This window comes from Ostrinia nubilalis, chromosome Z, assembly GCF_963855985.1.
Source record: "Ostrinia nubilalis chromosome Z, ilOstNubi1.1, whole genome shotgun sequence".
Classification (NCBI taxonomy): Eukaryota; Metazoa; Arthropoda; class Insecta; order Lepidoptera; family Crambidae; genus Ostrinia; species Ostrinia nubilalis.
The window spans coordinates 11,240,406-11,255,161 of NC_087119.1; the positions used below are offsets into that span (position 1 = coordinate 11,240,406).

The following is a 14,756-nucleotide window of genomic DNA, read 5'->3' on the forward strand; positions in this document are numbered from 1 at the left end:
TAAATTATACTCGTGCACCTAAACATTTTAAAGTATGTAATGGTTCTCAGTATGAGAGCTGAAGCTTGCAACAATTTGTACAATCATGCCAACCAGCTTAAATAAAAAGAACATAGCACTTTAGCTTTTTGCGTTGCCGACATTATATCTCATAGGTCTTGGGTAAGGTATTTTTTTTTGGGAACGATGCTAATTTATCAAAATAATTAATAGTTTTTTTTTTCGATTTTTCAAAATTAACAGAATCCGGTATATTAATGGATAATCTTTTGGTCACTATAAGGGAATTCGATTTTTTTTTTACTAAAAATGCGTTTTGAAATATCTGAGCGACTCTAAATTATTTTATCGCAATTTTGGTTAACGCTTGTAGACGTTCTGTTGTCTAGTTTTAGTTATTATCTTGCTGTGTACCTACTTGCATCGAATAAATATTTTTCTTTCTTTCTTTCTTTCTTTATCGGTTTGTGCTCTTCCCTGATTGCATAAATATTCAAAGTTACTTTGTGATTTTTATAAATAAGTCAGTTTCCACCAGCTTTTGTTAGCAAAAGATTATCCATTAACAAAACCACATCCTACGTTCATATTATCATGAATAGTCAGCCACATATTTGCTCAGTTTTATTGTAGGCAATGATTAATTAACCTAACTTAATTCAGTGCGCAGAAACTATAGACACCAAAACATTAAAGTGTGTGTTAAAAATATGTACATTTTAAGAGTTACTATTTATCAGTGTTGACAAACGTGCATGTAGGATGCGTGCAATTGATAAATAAAAGTTAGCAAAAACAATTGATTGGTGTTGCATGTGTTGTTGGGCCATGTTCAAAGTAACAAACGTCTGATAAAAATGCTAAATTCCATCTAACAGACATTCTTACTTTGAATTTGAATTGAAATGAATTCAACTAGTAGTAGTTTATATTAGTAGAACTCGTTTAGAATATGTCACTCCAGTTAACTCTTTGTTTTATTTTAAAATAAAACTTTATTTCAGAACAACAGGTTGTGATAACAAATTGCCTTTTTGATAATGTTACACACACTCGTATATAAAACAACTGATAAAAAATTGGGTCACTTCCATCACATTACTCTAAAATCCGTGAAAGTAAGCGATAACGTTGTTTATTAGCACATTCAATTCTTGCAATTAACCAAAATAATATGTACTTATTGAGTTTTTTGATACGCCCATTTCTACGAAAATACTTAAGTCTAGGTACTTTAAAATACCGATTTTATATTTTTGACTTGCGTCATTATGGAATCAAAGTGCAGAATATTTCTACTGCGGTACTTTAGTTATTTATTACTTTATTTACTTTGGTCGCATGATGTTAGAAAATGTGATGGTAGAATATATTTTTAAGTGAAATTTACGGGGCATCAAATTATTGGTTCATACACTTAACCTTGATCGTATTACCCGCGTGAGCCTCGATCCAATTTAAGTTAAGAGGTTGTGTATCGCACAAATCAGGTTAAGTGCATGTGCATTATGTAGATGTAATTTTCTGAAATTATTCTGTTTAGTGTTCACCTTTTCCCAATATTAGTAAGTGCTTAATATTAAGATCCCTTTTGCTTAGTTCAATTGCGTTTATGAATTTAGTACGTACTTGCTTTTTCCTGGTATCAATATCTGGTATTGAATTAAGAGCTACGTTCGAGTAATATTACTAGGAACAATACGTGTAATGTGAAGCTAATCTTAACACAATGTTTACTAATATCGACAAAATAAGAGTTCTATGTAATTTTCTACGTAAGCAAGTCATATTACGAGGCAAACTAAAATAAGAATGTAAGTGGAGCGTTTTATAACATGATAAGCGTAATTATGAGATGTTACAGTACACCAATGGCGTTGCAGTGAGTGGTTTGACATAATGTCTATAATGTAGAGTTGCCAGCGAGCCTAAAATGATCAAAAACTCATCAAAATTAAATTGATACAATCTGACGATCGCATTCGGTTTAGTTGTAATTCGTATAATGTGTACCTGGCAACTCTACTGAGATAAATAAATGATGTGTTGTGATGGTGCTACTTGTTTTGTGAATGATCTACATAAATAATGTTATAATAAAGTATTTTCACATGATAACATACAATCTGTCAAGAGTCGACGTATGCTCAGCACTCCGGTTAACCATTTCACCTCCATTAGGCCTAGAACGATAGATTTTATTGTATTTCTTACTCTTACTCTAAACGATACATAATTATATTAATAGATACAATAATGATGTTCGCCATATAATATGTCGTGGATAGTGTTTTGAAATATTTTTATGAGGGTTGATAACTCACTTGCGTTTGGCGTGTAACATTTCCATCAGCAGCGTCTGCGTCGGCGCCTGCCCCGCGCAGTGCCGCTGGTACAGGTGCTCCTCCCCTCGCGCGGCCAGCGCGTGGATCTCGGGGACAACCATCACGAGTTTGCCGAACTTATCCTGGAAAGCACATTCCAAATATTTACATTTATATTTGTTTCACAATCATAATGGACGGCTGACTCAATTTAGACGTTTATAAATACGTCTCTACGTGTATTACTTGCCTGTATGTTTGGATAGCAAGTGAGCGTGTAGTCCAAAAGCGCAGCTTGCACTGTTTGGTAGCCATCTCGGACGCATTTCACATTCACTATGCCCCTCACGTCTGAAACCCCAAGAGAACTCTTCAAGACAAATATAACGTTACACATGCAAAACCTGTAGCAACAAACACAAAAAATAAAGTCACAAACGAAAATAAAGATAAAGAAAGAAGAAACAAGAAATGTGGTATATCATTCGCAAATAAGCACTTATGCTAAAAAATCTTGCAAATATTCATAAAATACTAACCCGGATTGAGAAGAAGCAAGAATTTGACGCATATGTAATCCGGAACGTCAAATTTGAGTTCGGCTAGCTTGTTCTGGAGCTCGTTGAAGTGCTCGGCGAGAGAGGGCACGCCCAGGAGACCTAAGCACAGTAAATCGAACTTCTGTCCGTTGTGTAGCGTGGTCTCATCGGGCAGGCCGTTGTGCATCCGTTGGTGCAGGTGGTCCAGGACCAACATGTCAGACCACGAGTGCTGCAGCAATTTCATCTGATCATCAACCTGCAACAAACGATCACCACATTGCTACACGGGCAAATATTTTAGAGATGTAAGGACTTCTCAGAGATTTTGCACCGCCTTCACTGATTTCACTTAAGGGAGCAACCTTATTTTGACTATAATTTAAATGTTAGTAGTTTATTAGTCGCTTGCTACATAAAAATTATGTGAGTAGTAGACTGCTCCATTAAGATGTTTAATCAAGAGCTCAATTTATTTTTATTCCTGCATCTTATTCAGGGAAGACGGTCGAGACGGGAATCCAATTACAGTTGTGTGAATGCAGAAGTCGCGTGTGATTGCACAATCATCTGGGTCAGGATCCATTCGTATTTTTGTCTTATTTTTGTGATAGCGATATCTTTGCAAGTAATGTTTCGGAAACTCGTATATTTTTGCGGTTTTAATTTGTCATTTACGTTATCTTTAACCGAAATGCTATCGGAGAAGTCGCGACCGACTAACGACGTTATGTTGTGGTGACCCACATTTTGTTGAGTTGCATTAGAAAACACGGGGCGGTGCGCGAACGCGTTAAATTCGCCGTTTACGAAATGTTACAACTGAATTTTAGAGCTCGGAGCTATTGCCTCACAGCGAACTGCTTGCTCAACTCGATGGACTGAGATCGCTCCGACAAAATCAGTCTATCTACAAAGTAGTAATACATAGTTGTATGGGTGAATTTCAACAAGTGCATATTTTTGCCTAATTTTGGTGAAAATTGTTATTTGTGTATTTTTATTCTTTAATTATAGATCAAATTTATTGGAAACTTATACTGTTTCTAAAATGATTAAGACATTAAATTTTGTCCAGTAGTTTTTTAGATTTTCCTTACACCAAAATTAAGAGAACACCAAAATTTATATTAAAGCACCAAAATTAGAAAATATGCTGTCAGTCGGTCATATCTTAGTGCCAAGCTCAAGAAATGGTTTTAAATTTACCAGCACCGACTCCAAAAATATTAATCATGGTATATTGTCCTAATAAATAAATAACGACGTACTTATTTTCTACTTTTAAGTGATTGTTGGCGTCGGTTTTAATTTTTTTGTTAAAATTATTTTTTTTCATGCTTTTTAGTTGATTAGTCCTTGTTATTGTCACTGAAGAGGGACAGTACCTATGTTTAATGTGATTAAGACTATAATTTTCCATTTTGTAATGGAAAATTATAGTCTTAATCACAATCCAAGTGTAAATAATCTTCCTAGCAAAATACAGGCTCCCTACTTTAAATATCGGCAACTAAAAAGTATCAATGTATCATGTGTCAATGTATGTATCAACAAATGAGTATTGAGTATCATCTAACTCCTAACTTATGTTGTTTGACCTTTCATCATCAGCTCATCTTAAATACCTGAAATAATACAACTGTATGTACATACCTACCTAAAATATTTAAAGAATTATCCTCCAACTCCTAAGCGTTAAGGAGTTTTACCTTCCATCATCACCTCATCAACATTAGATGATGACTACTTGAATAACTTTAGAAAACGTATTGCATTCCTACAAAATTTGAGGTTTACTCTCGATTTCCCTAGGATCCCATCATCAGATCCTGACTTGGTGACAATGGGACCACCACATAAGTGTATCCTATAGAACAAAAAAAGAATTTTGAAAATCGGTTCACAATTGACGGAGTTAAGTCGGTTAAAAATGCTTTGGTGCACCACCAAAAACACCAAAATTGACTCACCAAAATTAGATTCTCGTTGAAAAAGCTAAATTATATGAAATCTGTTTTAAATATAACAATAACATTTTAACACATGGTATGAAAACAGTTCCTTTACATTATACGAGGAATTCAACTAAAAAGAATAGCTTAGAAATCTTATACAAAAAGACACCAAAATTGCAGAATTGTTGTCCGTTTAAAAAAAAACAACACATTTACGTTTTTGGCGGGAAGACGCAGAGGTCTTGCACCCGTCTGCCGTCACTGCTCGCGGGGGCGGTACTAAACCTAACGAATGATGGGAGTGTTTAAATCCTGTTTGATCTTTAAAGAAACTGACGAGCTATTTCATTATTGACACCAAAATCATAAATTTTTCGCGGACAAAACTTAAGGACGTGACTTAATCACAGTTATTTGGGAAACTTGCTTAATTTGGTAATCTTAGATAATAGATAGATTGTATAATCCAAAAATATACTTTTTCCCTAAGTTCTGTTTTGATCTTCAGCTAAAAAAATACATATTGTAAGAAATTAAGGATGTGGACACTGCACCAAAATTAGAAACGCTTAGTTCAATTATTTTTTGTCGAATTTGTAAAAGAAAATACTCATTAATAATGTTGTCCTCAAAATGGAACCTCTGTATATTTTCGTGTAAAAAAAAATCAAAGTTCTATGTCATAAAAAACATATGATTTTCAGCTACGCCGCTCAAAAAATGTGTTTGGGAAATTGACCCTAATACAGTTTGTGTTTCAAAGTGTAAATAATTCGACCTATTTAGATTTCATTGCTCATTTGCTCACAAACTTATTGTACCTATGTATTCATAGCAATACGATAATATAGGTACAATAGCCTACTCGGATTTCCCGCGAAGGATGTTACTTTTCATTGCTGTAAGAGCGCGACATGGTTGAGAATAATAAATCCTAATAATCAGATGTACTGTAACCACGTCATCGCTTAATCAAGTCCCAAAGAAAGAGTTCCTATTCTTATTACGGTAGTGCAGATATTGTGTCGTTTAAGGTGTGAGATATGCGACCTTTTGGACCTGAAACGGCGGTTAGCATTCCCTTTGAGCGGCCATCTTGGCCTGAGTTGCTGGTACTAGGTAACACGCGAAGTAGGTCAAAGTCGCGTCGAAATGCCGCGTGCCTGTAAACTTAGCCCGCACCAGGAAGTTTATTTAAATATGTACGAGTCTACTGTGTATGAAATGTTTTTCGTTTCCAGTTGTTTTAGTATTAGAAGTACGAGTATGTAGTAACTTTCAATTTAAACTACAACAAATCTCGCAATATATACGAACATTGTGTAGATTGCCCTAGTTAGATATAAACACGGCACGTGTTTAGATAAATGTGTAGTAATAATTTTACAGAAAAAAATACATCAATCGCTGTGGTGTTCCACTGCGAGAAAATAATTAAGTATTAAGTCTGGAATCTTTCTAACCGAGATTAAGTTTTCTTGTCTAATACAAAACTTGGCAGGATTTACAAGCTTTTAACGTTAACCAAAAAGGAATTTTATTGGACATCTCATAAAAGATATTATTCAAATACGCGAATTTCCACGGAATGTAGAATAAACTCGAATACGCCTATTATGATATGTTATGTAGAGCGTAACATTTAGATACCAAGCTGTCGTTACTGGCAATATGTTGCAACGAAGGCTTGGCTAATGTCTAGCTAGACCACAGAAGAACACAAAATGACGAAAGTGAAAGGCTAAATGCCAAAATCGAATTAGACTTTATACCTTTGATACCTATTACTTAAAGTAGATCAAAACAATTACGAGACATAGATTTGGGTGTCTTTCGTAATATTGTTTCAACTTTGTATTATATTATATTCCGACAGGCATTAAAGATCTTTGACCATTTCGTTTGAATAACTTGTAATAATTTAAAGTTATATTTTTAGTTAAAACCCATTTTTGGGTTATTCCGTATTCGACCCACGACAACTCAACCCACTCATTATTTTTCCTTACTCAACCCAATTTTGTTCCTTACTCTACCCACAACAAATTTTTAATTTTATGTTCCTTATTCACCCCAAAAACATTCCTAGCTCAACCAATTTAAGCTCAGTTAACTTTTGTGTTAAGATCGTTCTATTAAATAAAACTGCAGGAATTCTGATACAATAATATATTTGAAAAACGTTTTTCACAAAAGGACACAAATCAAATAATGACTAATTAGAATCTACTATAAATCCACTATAAATCTACTATAAATCAAACGACTGTGATTTTTTATTAAATCAGTATAACCAAGCGATGGCGTATAATTTTTTTCCCTAGACACTTGTTCATGAATGTACAAATGTTTCAAATAATACAATGTATTTAATCTTTTTTTTTCAAGCGGTATGAGATGACAAAAGAAAAATAATAAAAGTATTCATGTGGACAGCTTAAATCCCGCGGTAGAAGTTTTCATCCTTTTAAATTGTTTATATATTTAGGTACCTTAAAATAAAATAAAATCTTTGATATATTTTAGTCAATCAACATTATTCATATCAATCATTTTTTCATGTAGGTGATGTTTTTTATTTTTTTTATTTAATTATAAATCAATGTACATACTAGTATGTATTTGTCATTATAAAATTTCTGAAAAAACAGTAAACGTTGTTTTGCTATCCATACTTATTTTTGGTATATTTACTTTGGGTTGAGTAAGGAATGCATTTGGGTAGAATAACGAAATTATGTAATGGGTTGAGCTAGGAATACTAATTTGGGATGAGTGAAGAAATGGGTTGAGTTGTCATGGGTCGAATACGGAATAACCCAATACGATACATAACCTATTTTGTGGTATGTTATGGTTTAAAAATGTTCCAAATTATTGCCGGCATTAAACAAAAATACAATTTCCGATCCTAGTGTTTCACGTGAAATTGAAATTTACTCGCCTAACATTATTAAATTCATTCATTAGTAGGACGCGGTCAAAGATTTCCATTAAATCTAATTCATGTTACAGAACTGTGTCAAACAGTGATAGACGGTCATCATAGCATCGTAAAGTCGGCCGCTCAAGTTCACCACGCCGCTGTTATGTGACTAATCGCACCAGGTAAGGCGTTACGTAAGAGAAAGCGAAGAAAGAGCGCACTACTCGTTACGTCTCTGTTACTGGTGGTTACGCTGCGCCGCGGTAAAAAGTGCTTTCTCGTGGCAACTCGGCCACGGCCAGTGTGTCAAGTGCGACGATGAAAGTGCAGCGTTGCCGTTCCGCACTCCGGACCGTTACATCACATCCGTCTGGAGAAAGCGTAGGTCATCAACATCACGCACCGGCTCGGGACTTGTGTACTTTAATTAATTTAGCGTCTTGTTTTTAACATTTTTTACGTACGATTTTAATAAAAAAGACTCAAAGGATTGCTTTATAGTCTAATTTTAGTTATTATATTAATAAGATACGTTCAGCATAAAATATGCAAATAACGTTTACACACCTCACTACGTTGTCGTCCTAATTCTGAGAACGGATAGTAAATAAGACGCGTCATTTTAGCACAAACAAAAATTTGCTAGTTGCGGAATAGTCATGTGTGCCAGAACGAGATAGCAAAGGCGGCGCAGAGTGGCAACGCTGCGCGCCCACGTGACCGGCTGCGGGTCTTGCGTAAGCGTACGACGACCACGGTGCTGCGGCCATCGTCGCCTCTGCTCCCGTTCCTTGTCGATGGAGACCTGATTGATTAATTGGGCGACCGCTCGGCTCGCTTCATAAAACGATTGATTGATACGGATCGACGTCCACGTTATAAATGCACACGCACGTATTTTTGGATAGACTTTCAGGTCATTATAAAATTAACTAATATTTTATTGCATGAAAACAACGACGACTAATCTACTGCGTACCGATATTATTTTCTGTTACGTCTAATTGAATAAGTTTGTGTTTACGAGTATGTGTAGCTGAAGCCCGACGGCATCGGCTGGCGGCACGCTTGTCGTGGGAACTTGACCCAGTTGGTGCGGTGCGGCGCGGGCGGCGCGGTATCGATTGCGAACGGCACCGCGTCGCCCGCTGCGTCACACGCGCCCCTACTCACACAACCACATCGTAACTACTGTCTGCACGCAACAAAACTGTATAGGCATTCGCTTAGGCCAGTCATATGAGAGGAAAATAATATACGTCGCTCAGCAGAGCAATGCGTCACATTCGCCAGCAAAATTGGTGTACACCGGATGGGGGTTTCAAGGATTCGGGAAGGGACATCATACTTATCTGGAAATTCACCTTTAGATACTTAAAGAACACGGTGTTCCGCGCCCAATCCACTTGAGAGAACAAATTTTGGTCCAGAACTTTGCACATTAATTCGAATAGATCGACTTCACACTGGTTGTAGGTTTGGCTCTGCAAGAGTCCGAAGAGCGAATTCTGCCACTCGCGGTCGTCGATTGTTTGAACGAATTCACGAATCATTGGAGAAACTCGCAGTGTTTCTGTACTGGTGGCTTCTGCTGTGCTTGATGGGGTGGCAGCGGCGGTGGCCGCATCGAAGGCGAACGCGTCCGGCGACGCGGAATGGGGTGAGGGTGCTTCCCACTTGTCGTGGGACGGAGGCGGTGGCGGCTGCGGCTGTTGCGCGGCCAGCAGGGCCGGGCCGGGAGAAGACTCGGGGGAAGATGTCAATGAAGACACTTGAGGGATCTGGATTTCCTGCTTCACGGGCACAGATGCGTATGGCGAACTGAATCCGAGCACAAGCCCGCCATCGCTCAGCGAGCCACGCAGCGTCTGGACAGCAATTTGTCGCTGTCTCATCATCTGGAGTTTGCGAGCACGATCTCGTTTGTACATGGGCCCAAACTTATTGCGTCCTCCTCGCATGCGATCCGCTCGAACAGCTGAAACAGTTACACAGGCACATTTCAGATTCAAGTGTTGATGATATCGAAGGGTCTGAACCACTTTCAGGTCCGACGATTGAGAACCAACACAAATTGGTTTTAGCAAGATAATCAGATTTATGAATAATTCAATATGCAATATCACCCTTTGTGAAATTGCTCAAAATTCAGCAAAAACGTGTCATTCAGTGGTGTTACCTACATTAGAATGTCTACAAACTACTAAAGGTTTTACGCTTTAAATTCTGTGGAATTATCATATACGGAATGTCACCCACGTTGATTTAGTTCAAAATGCAGCAAAAATACAAAAGATGTTATATAGTACTAGCGGTCGCCCGCGACTTCGTACGCGAGGATCCCGTTTTACCGGAGTTTCGTAAAATCTTTGCTTAGCGGATGCCTACGTCATAACATCTACCTGCATGCCAAATTTCAGCCCGATCCGTCCAGTGGTTTGGGCTGTGCGTTGATAGATCACTATGTCAATCAGTCAGTCAACCACCTTCGAGTTAAATTAGAAATTATTCTTATGAATAATATTATACGCTTTAGATTCCTGCCTGTGGAATAATATCATCATCAGTTCATCACCCAACGCAATTTTATGTAGCTGGTTTTTTCATGATATCGGAGGTTTCTGGCATGTTTGTTGATCATTTTCGAACCAAGAATATTTTTTTTTATTTTGGCAGAATATTGTGTACCTTATCGGTTTGTGTTCATATTGACATTTTAATGTGTCCGAATCACAGATATTTGCAAATAAGTGGGTAAACTACTGTAGGTTTGTGTGTTGTTCAATAAATATTTAATAACTTAGGCTTGAAATTTAGGACAGCGGCCCCATAACGCACGCGGCTGGACTGTTCTTTATTATTCTGGCTGAATTCCAAATACAAGGCACTCCTCGCTACCACGCACAAAATGCGGGGTGTGATTCTTTATTACCGATGCATTTTAAGTCGCGTTTATTCATCGTCTATTGGTAGCTGAAATATAAATAGATTGGTGGAAACCATTATTTTTTTTTACATTTGATCCAGGAAACGGGAAACTTTAAGTCCTTTCAGGTATAAGCTAACTTTAAATCCTCTATTCATCCCAGATTCATGAGATGACCCCATATAAACGCCATGCGCAATAGAATTTACTGAATATGATAAGCATCGACAAATTACCTTGGAATACAATGTAGACTACGTACGATACGATAACTGCCTACTTCATTGTTGTTGGAACTACAATAAGTTTTAAGATTGGATCTACATAATGTTAAATATTGTGCGTAAGAAGTTATTACTTTGACAAAATACTACAGAGTTACAACTGTACTGAGCTGAATAATCAAGAAGTTTCTTTGGTGTAAATAAATATCAGTGAACCTGGAACGGAAGAGGGCTTTCAGTTAGTTGCCGGCTCGCCCAACCCACGAGTTAAAAATAACAACCAGTTTTTATTGTAGCCAACGCGCCTCTGTGCGATAAGGAACGAGTTACAGGGCTTACGAAGGGTTCAAAAGAGACAGCAGGCGTAACGGATTCAAGCATTGCTGTGTGCAATTCCGTCGGTTTCGTATGGCGAAATGTTGTACGAAAGGAATGAAAAGCATATTATACGTGCATAATAGTCTTCATTAAAATTCAATGTCCTGATTTTTAAAGGTCCGCAAATAAAAATTTCTAGTTTTATTTTTATAATGTTTTTTTTTTCATCGCGAAGTTATTTTTAGTTAACAAAAACATGAATGTGTCAGGCGTTTCATATTTCGATGTATTTAAAACTTGAATTGCAGTGTCTTTTAGCATGAACCCAAATCTAATAGTTACACCTACCCCAAAAATAAGAGCAGTTTGTAACTGCATCGAACTTTGATTATTTTTTATTTCCCCTATAACTAATCCCTATATTTATAAGTAGTTAAAGTTATACTTATAATTTTGTTACATTGTACTTGTGTGATGAAGCAGTAAAGACAAATAGTGTTTTCCCTGGCGTTGCACATTTCATGCAGTCGTTGTCGGTGCAATGCGAAATGTGCATTTCAACTCACTCTACTGCTTGCCTCACGACCGCGTTGTTGCAAAATGCCTCCTACAATCTTTATTCTTTTGTTTCATTTATATTTCTATAAGATATTTTTATTGATCTCAATAAAAAGTTTATTGACACACATATCCAAAAAGTCTGATTGAGAAAAACACTTTGCTTTCTTATTGGAATAAAATTTTTGAACTCTACATTTTTCCTGCCCGCAGTTCATTCCTAAAAACAAAAATAAAATATATTGCTATGGATGGGTAGAACAATGATATTTTTGAGTTTCTAGCTTTGTCATAATAAATAATAACTAAAATTACAGTAAATAACTTTTCCAGTAACGGATTTGATCATAATTATGATACCAGTTTTTACAAACCGGACATGATGATGATGACTAACCCATTCTCGCGATTATTCAGTAGGAACATAGGTAATATTACGTTTTAAGTTACTTTTGATTGTTAAATAAATCGATAGTTCAGACAGAACATTGATGTAAATCCTACATAAGGTAAGTATATAAATAAAAGAGAAGAAGACGAACTGCTTATTATTAAACCGAAAAACAGGCAGCTGATCGTATACTTACTACGCATTTATAAATGAAGAAGTAACTTTAACGATAATATTAAAATACTAGAACAGTTATTTCTAATAGGATTTTGATTATAATGAACACTCGATAGTACCCGATAATGCGGTAAACGAGGTCAACTATTTAATACAAGACTAAACTAGATCAAGGTCAAGGTCATTTTTACAAATCAAAAATATACACCTGAATGACAAACAGTCAGTGTGCAGAAATAGGCGCGTATGAGTTCACCTCGCATTCTGATACTATTTGTAGCTATAGCCCACTTGTCTAAGATGGGTCAAGGTCGACCTTGCCAACGAGGACACGGGAGCGTAAATGCATCAGATGCGAATGCTTTGCCTATCTCTAGCATCGTCACCGAGCTTAGTTAGGCATTATAACTACGTCATTAGTGGGGATGCAACCTTGGCATACGAGTCAGGGCCATTATATGAAGTAATCGTGTCAACGAGATAAAAAATAGTATGTACCGAAAGGACGGGAAGAGGTGGGGATCGCTCCTTGTGCCGACGAGCCGATGAAACTTGGTCAAGGCTGGCAGCACCGCGCCGCCTGCTGCCCTCCCCCGCGCCTCCGAGCGCCGCCGGAGTCGGCCGAGCGCGACCGACCGACCGCTCGCACTCGATCGCGCACTTAGATAGCGGCTGCTCGATCGTTACACAACCACGATAAATCATCGCCCGCGATGATCCACGGAACTGTGTCAAGATCTCGTCTTGGACAACATTGTTCATATGACGACTCCAATTCTTTAACGCATCTTGCGCCGTGCAATTGCATCTTTCATCCATTAGCATAATCTATATACATAGTTATATTCAGTTTTTCGGTTCAGCTCTATCTGGCATTACAGAAATTAATGTTGTTGGTGAATTATGGTCCCAATGCATGCTTTAATGTGCGCTAGCGACACCAGAATAATAGATGTATTTTACGCATTGAAACCGGTTCCAGTCACGAAGGCGGGGCTGTAGCCTGACTGGAAGCGCCTGCGCACCAAAATCCTTCCAAGATGGCGGCCCTCGTAAGACTGTCGTAATAATACGACAGGTAATTCCTAAAAAATAGAAAGGCCCGGTGTGCGAGGCCGTTCTGTCGAAACAGTCGATTCAGGTCAAGGCAGCACGCCGAAATAGTCGACTTGCGCGCGCGTTTTTATTGTATTCTAACATCTGTCGCGGGCGCCTGACCTCAGAGCTTGTCTAAATCCAAAAAAAATTTTTGTTTATTAAATAATGACACCATCTAATTACTTGCATTAAGTAATCAGCTGGCTGGATTCCAATTCCAATCTAATAAGAAATTGGATCGAAGCAACTTGCCTGTCTGTAGCCCATTCATGACTATACAAATATTCCAATTCAGATTTCGCGTGTCATTGTATTTATACCTATTCATTGTAACTACTACAAATTCAATCAATATTAATAACAAGAATACCAATCCTTTGTAATTTTCTTTGTTACATGTGCACTTCAACAACATCTAGGTTATGTCCTTTGGTTCAAACACGTACTTTATCAAAGTTAAAATAATTACGTGGAGTGTATTTTTTAATTGTCTATTATTGTGTATACGCACATTAAATCGAATCGCCAAAGATAAGTAGGTATTTCAACATTATAATAATCATTGTGTCTATCGAATATTACAAACAGGCGTGAGTACTGTGTAGATTACGTAAGGTGGTGTGCACACTGGGCAGCGGTCCGTTGAACAACAGTCATGATTGGTCATCCGCGGTTCAAAACGCCCGAGCCGTTTACTCATTTTGCCGCAGTTAGCATAGCCGCGTAAGGCAGTGAATTACAGGCGATAAATTTATTTAAATTTGTTGTGTAGTACATCTACCAACTTGTTGCCAGCAACAAAATATATGTAAATGCATGTTGTAAATTCAGCATTGAATCGGTTTCTACTGAACTAGCTACATACATATTGCGGTCGGTTTAAAATAACGACGATGTCAATCCCACTGAGTAATTTTCTTACTCTTATATTGGGAAATTGTTTGTGATACTTTTAGTTTATTTCTCTTGCACCTTCCCGATATTGGTAAAACGCACCAGATAGGTGGGTAGAATCAAACGTCTTCTTATTATTATTCTGTTTAATGGCTTCAATGGTGCGTATTTGAAGCACACTGGTTTCGCCAATGTCGAGTGTTTAACGAGACATGGACAGTGAAATTTGAAGATTGCCCGGTGATAATTTAATTAATCCATTCTTCATTGAAACGTCTTCTTTTATCGCCCAAAAAACTTTTGGCATTCTAAATGCTTAAATTACCCGACTTGGATTTTGACAGAGTGGGCATGGATTTTATTGTTTTTTTTTTTCATTGAAAGTATGTTGACACCCACAATAATAAATTCGGCACGCATATC

At 37.2% G+C, this 14,756-nt stretch overlaps 1 protein-coding gene across 4 annotated transcripts in view; it reads right to left on the minus strand.

Annotated features, from left to right (window-relative positions):
- The window catches only part of LOC135087133 (nuclear hormone receptor FTZ-F1), a 117,336-nt gene that overhangs the window by 11,963 nt on the left and 90,617 nt on the right, over positions 1-14,756 (minus strand). For 3 of the 4 annotated variants that reach the window (XM_063981972.1, XM_063981973.1, XM_063981971.1), the window contains 5 exons: positions 9,112-9,725; positions 2,864-3,122; positions 2,575-2,675; positions 2,325-2,467; positions 2,124-2,183 (listed from right to left, as the gene is read on the minus strand). In XM_063981972.1, the coding sequence (XP_063838042.1) occupies positions 2,124-2,183; positions 2,325-2,467; positions 2,575-2,675; positions 2,864-3,122; positions 9,112-9,725 (1,177 nt within the window). The remainder of the gene's footprint in view (positions 1-2,123; positions 2,184-2,324; positions 2,468-2,574; positions 2,676-2,863; positions 3,123-9,111; positions 9,726-14,756) is intronic. The other variant, XM_063981974.1, reaches the window with a different exon arrangement.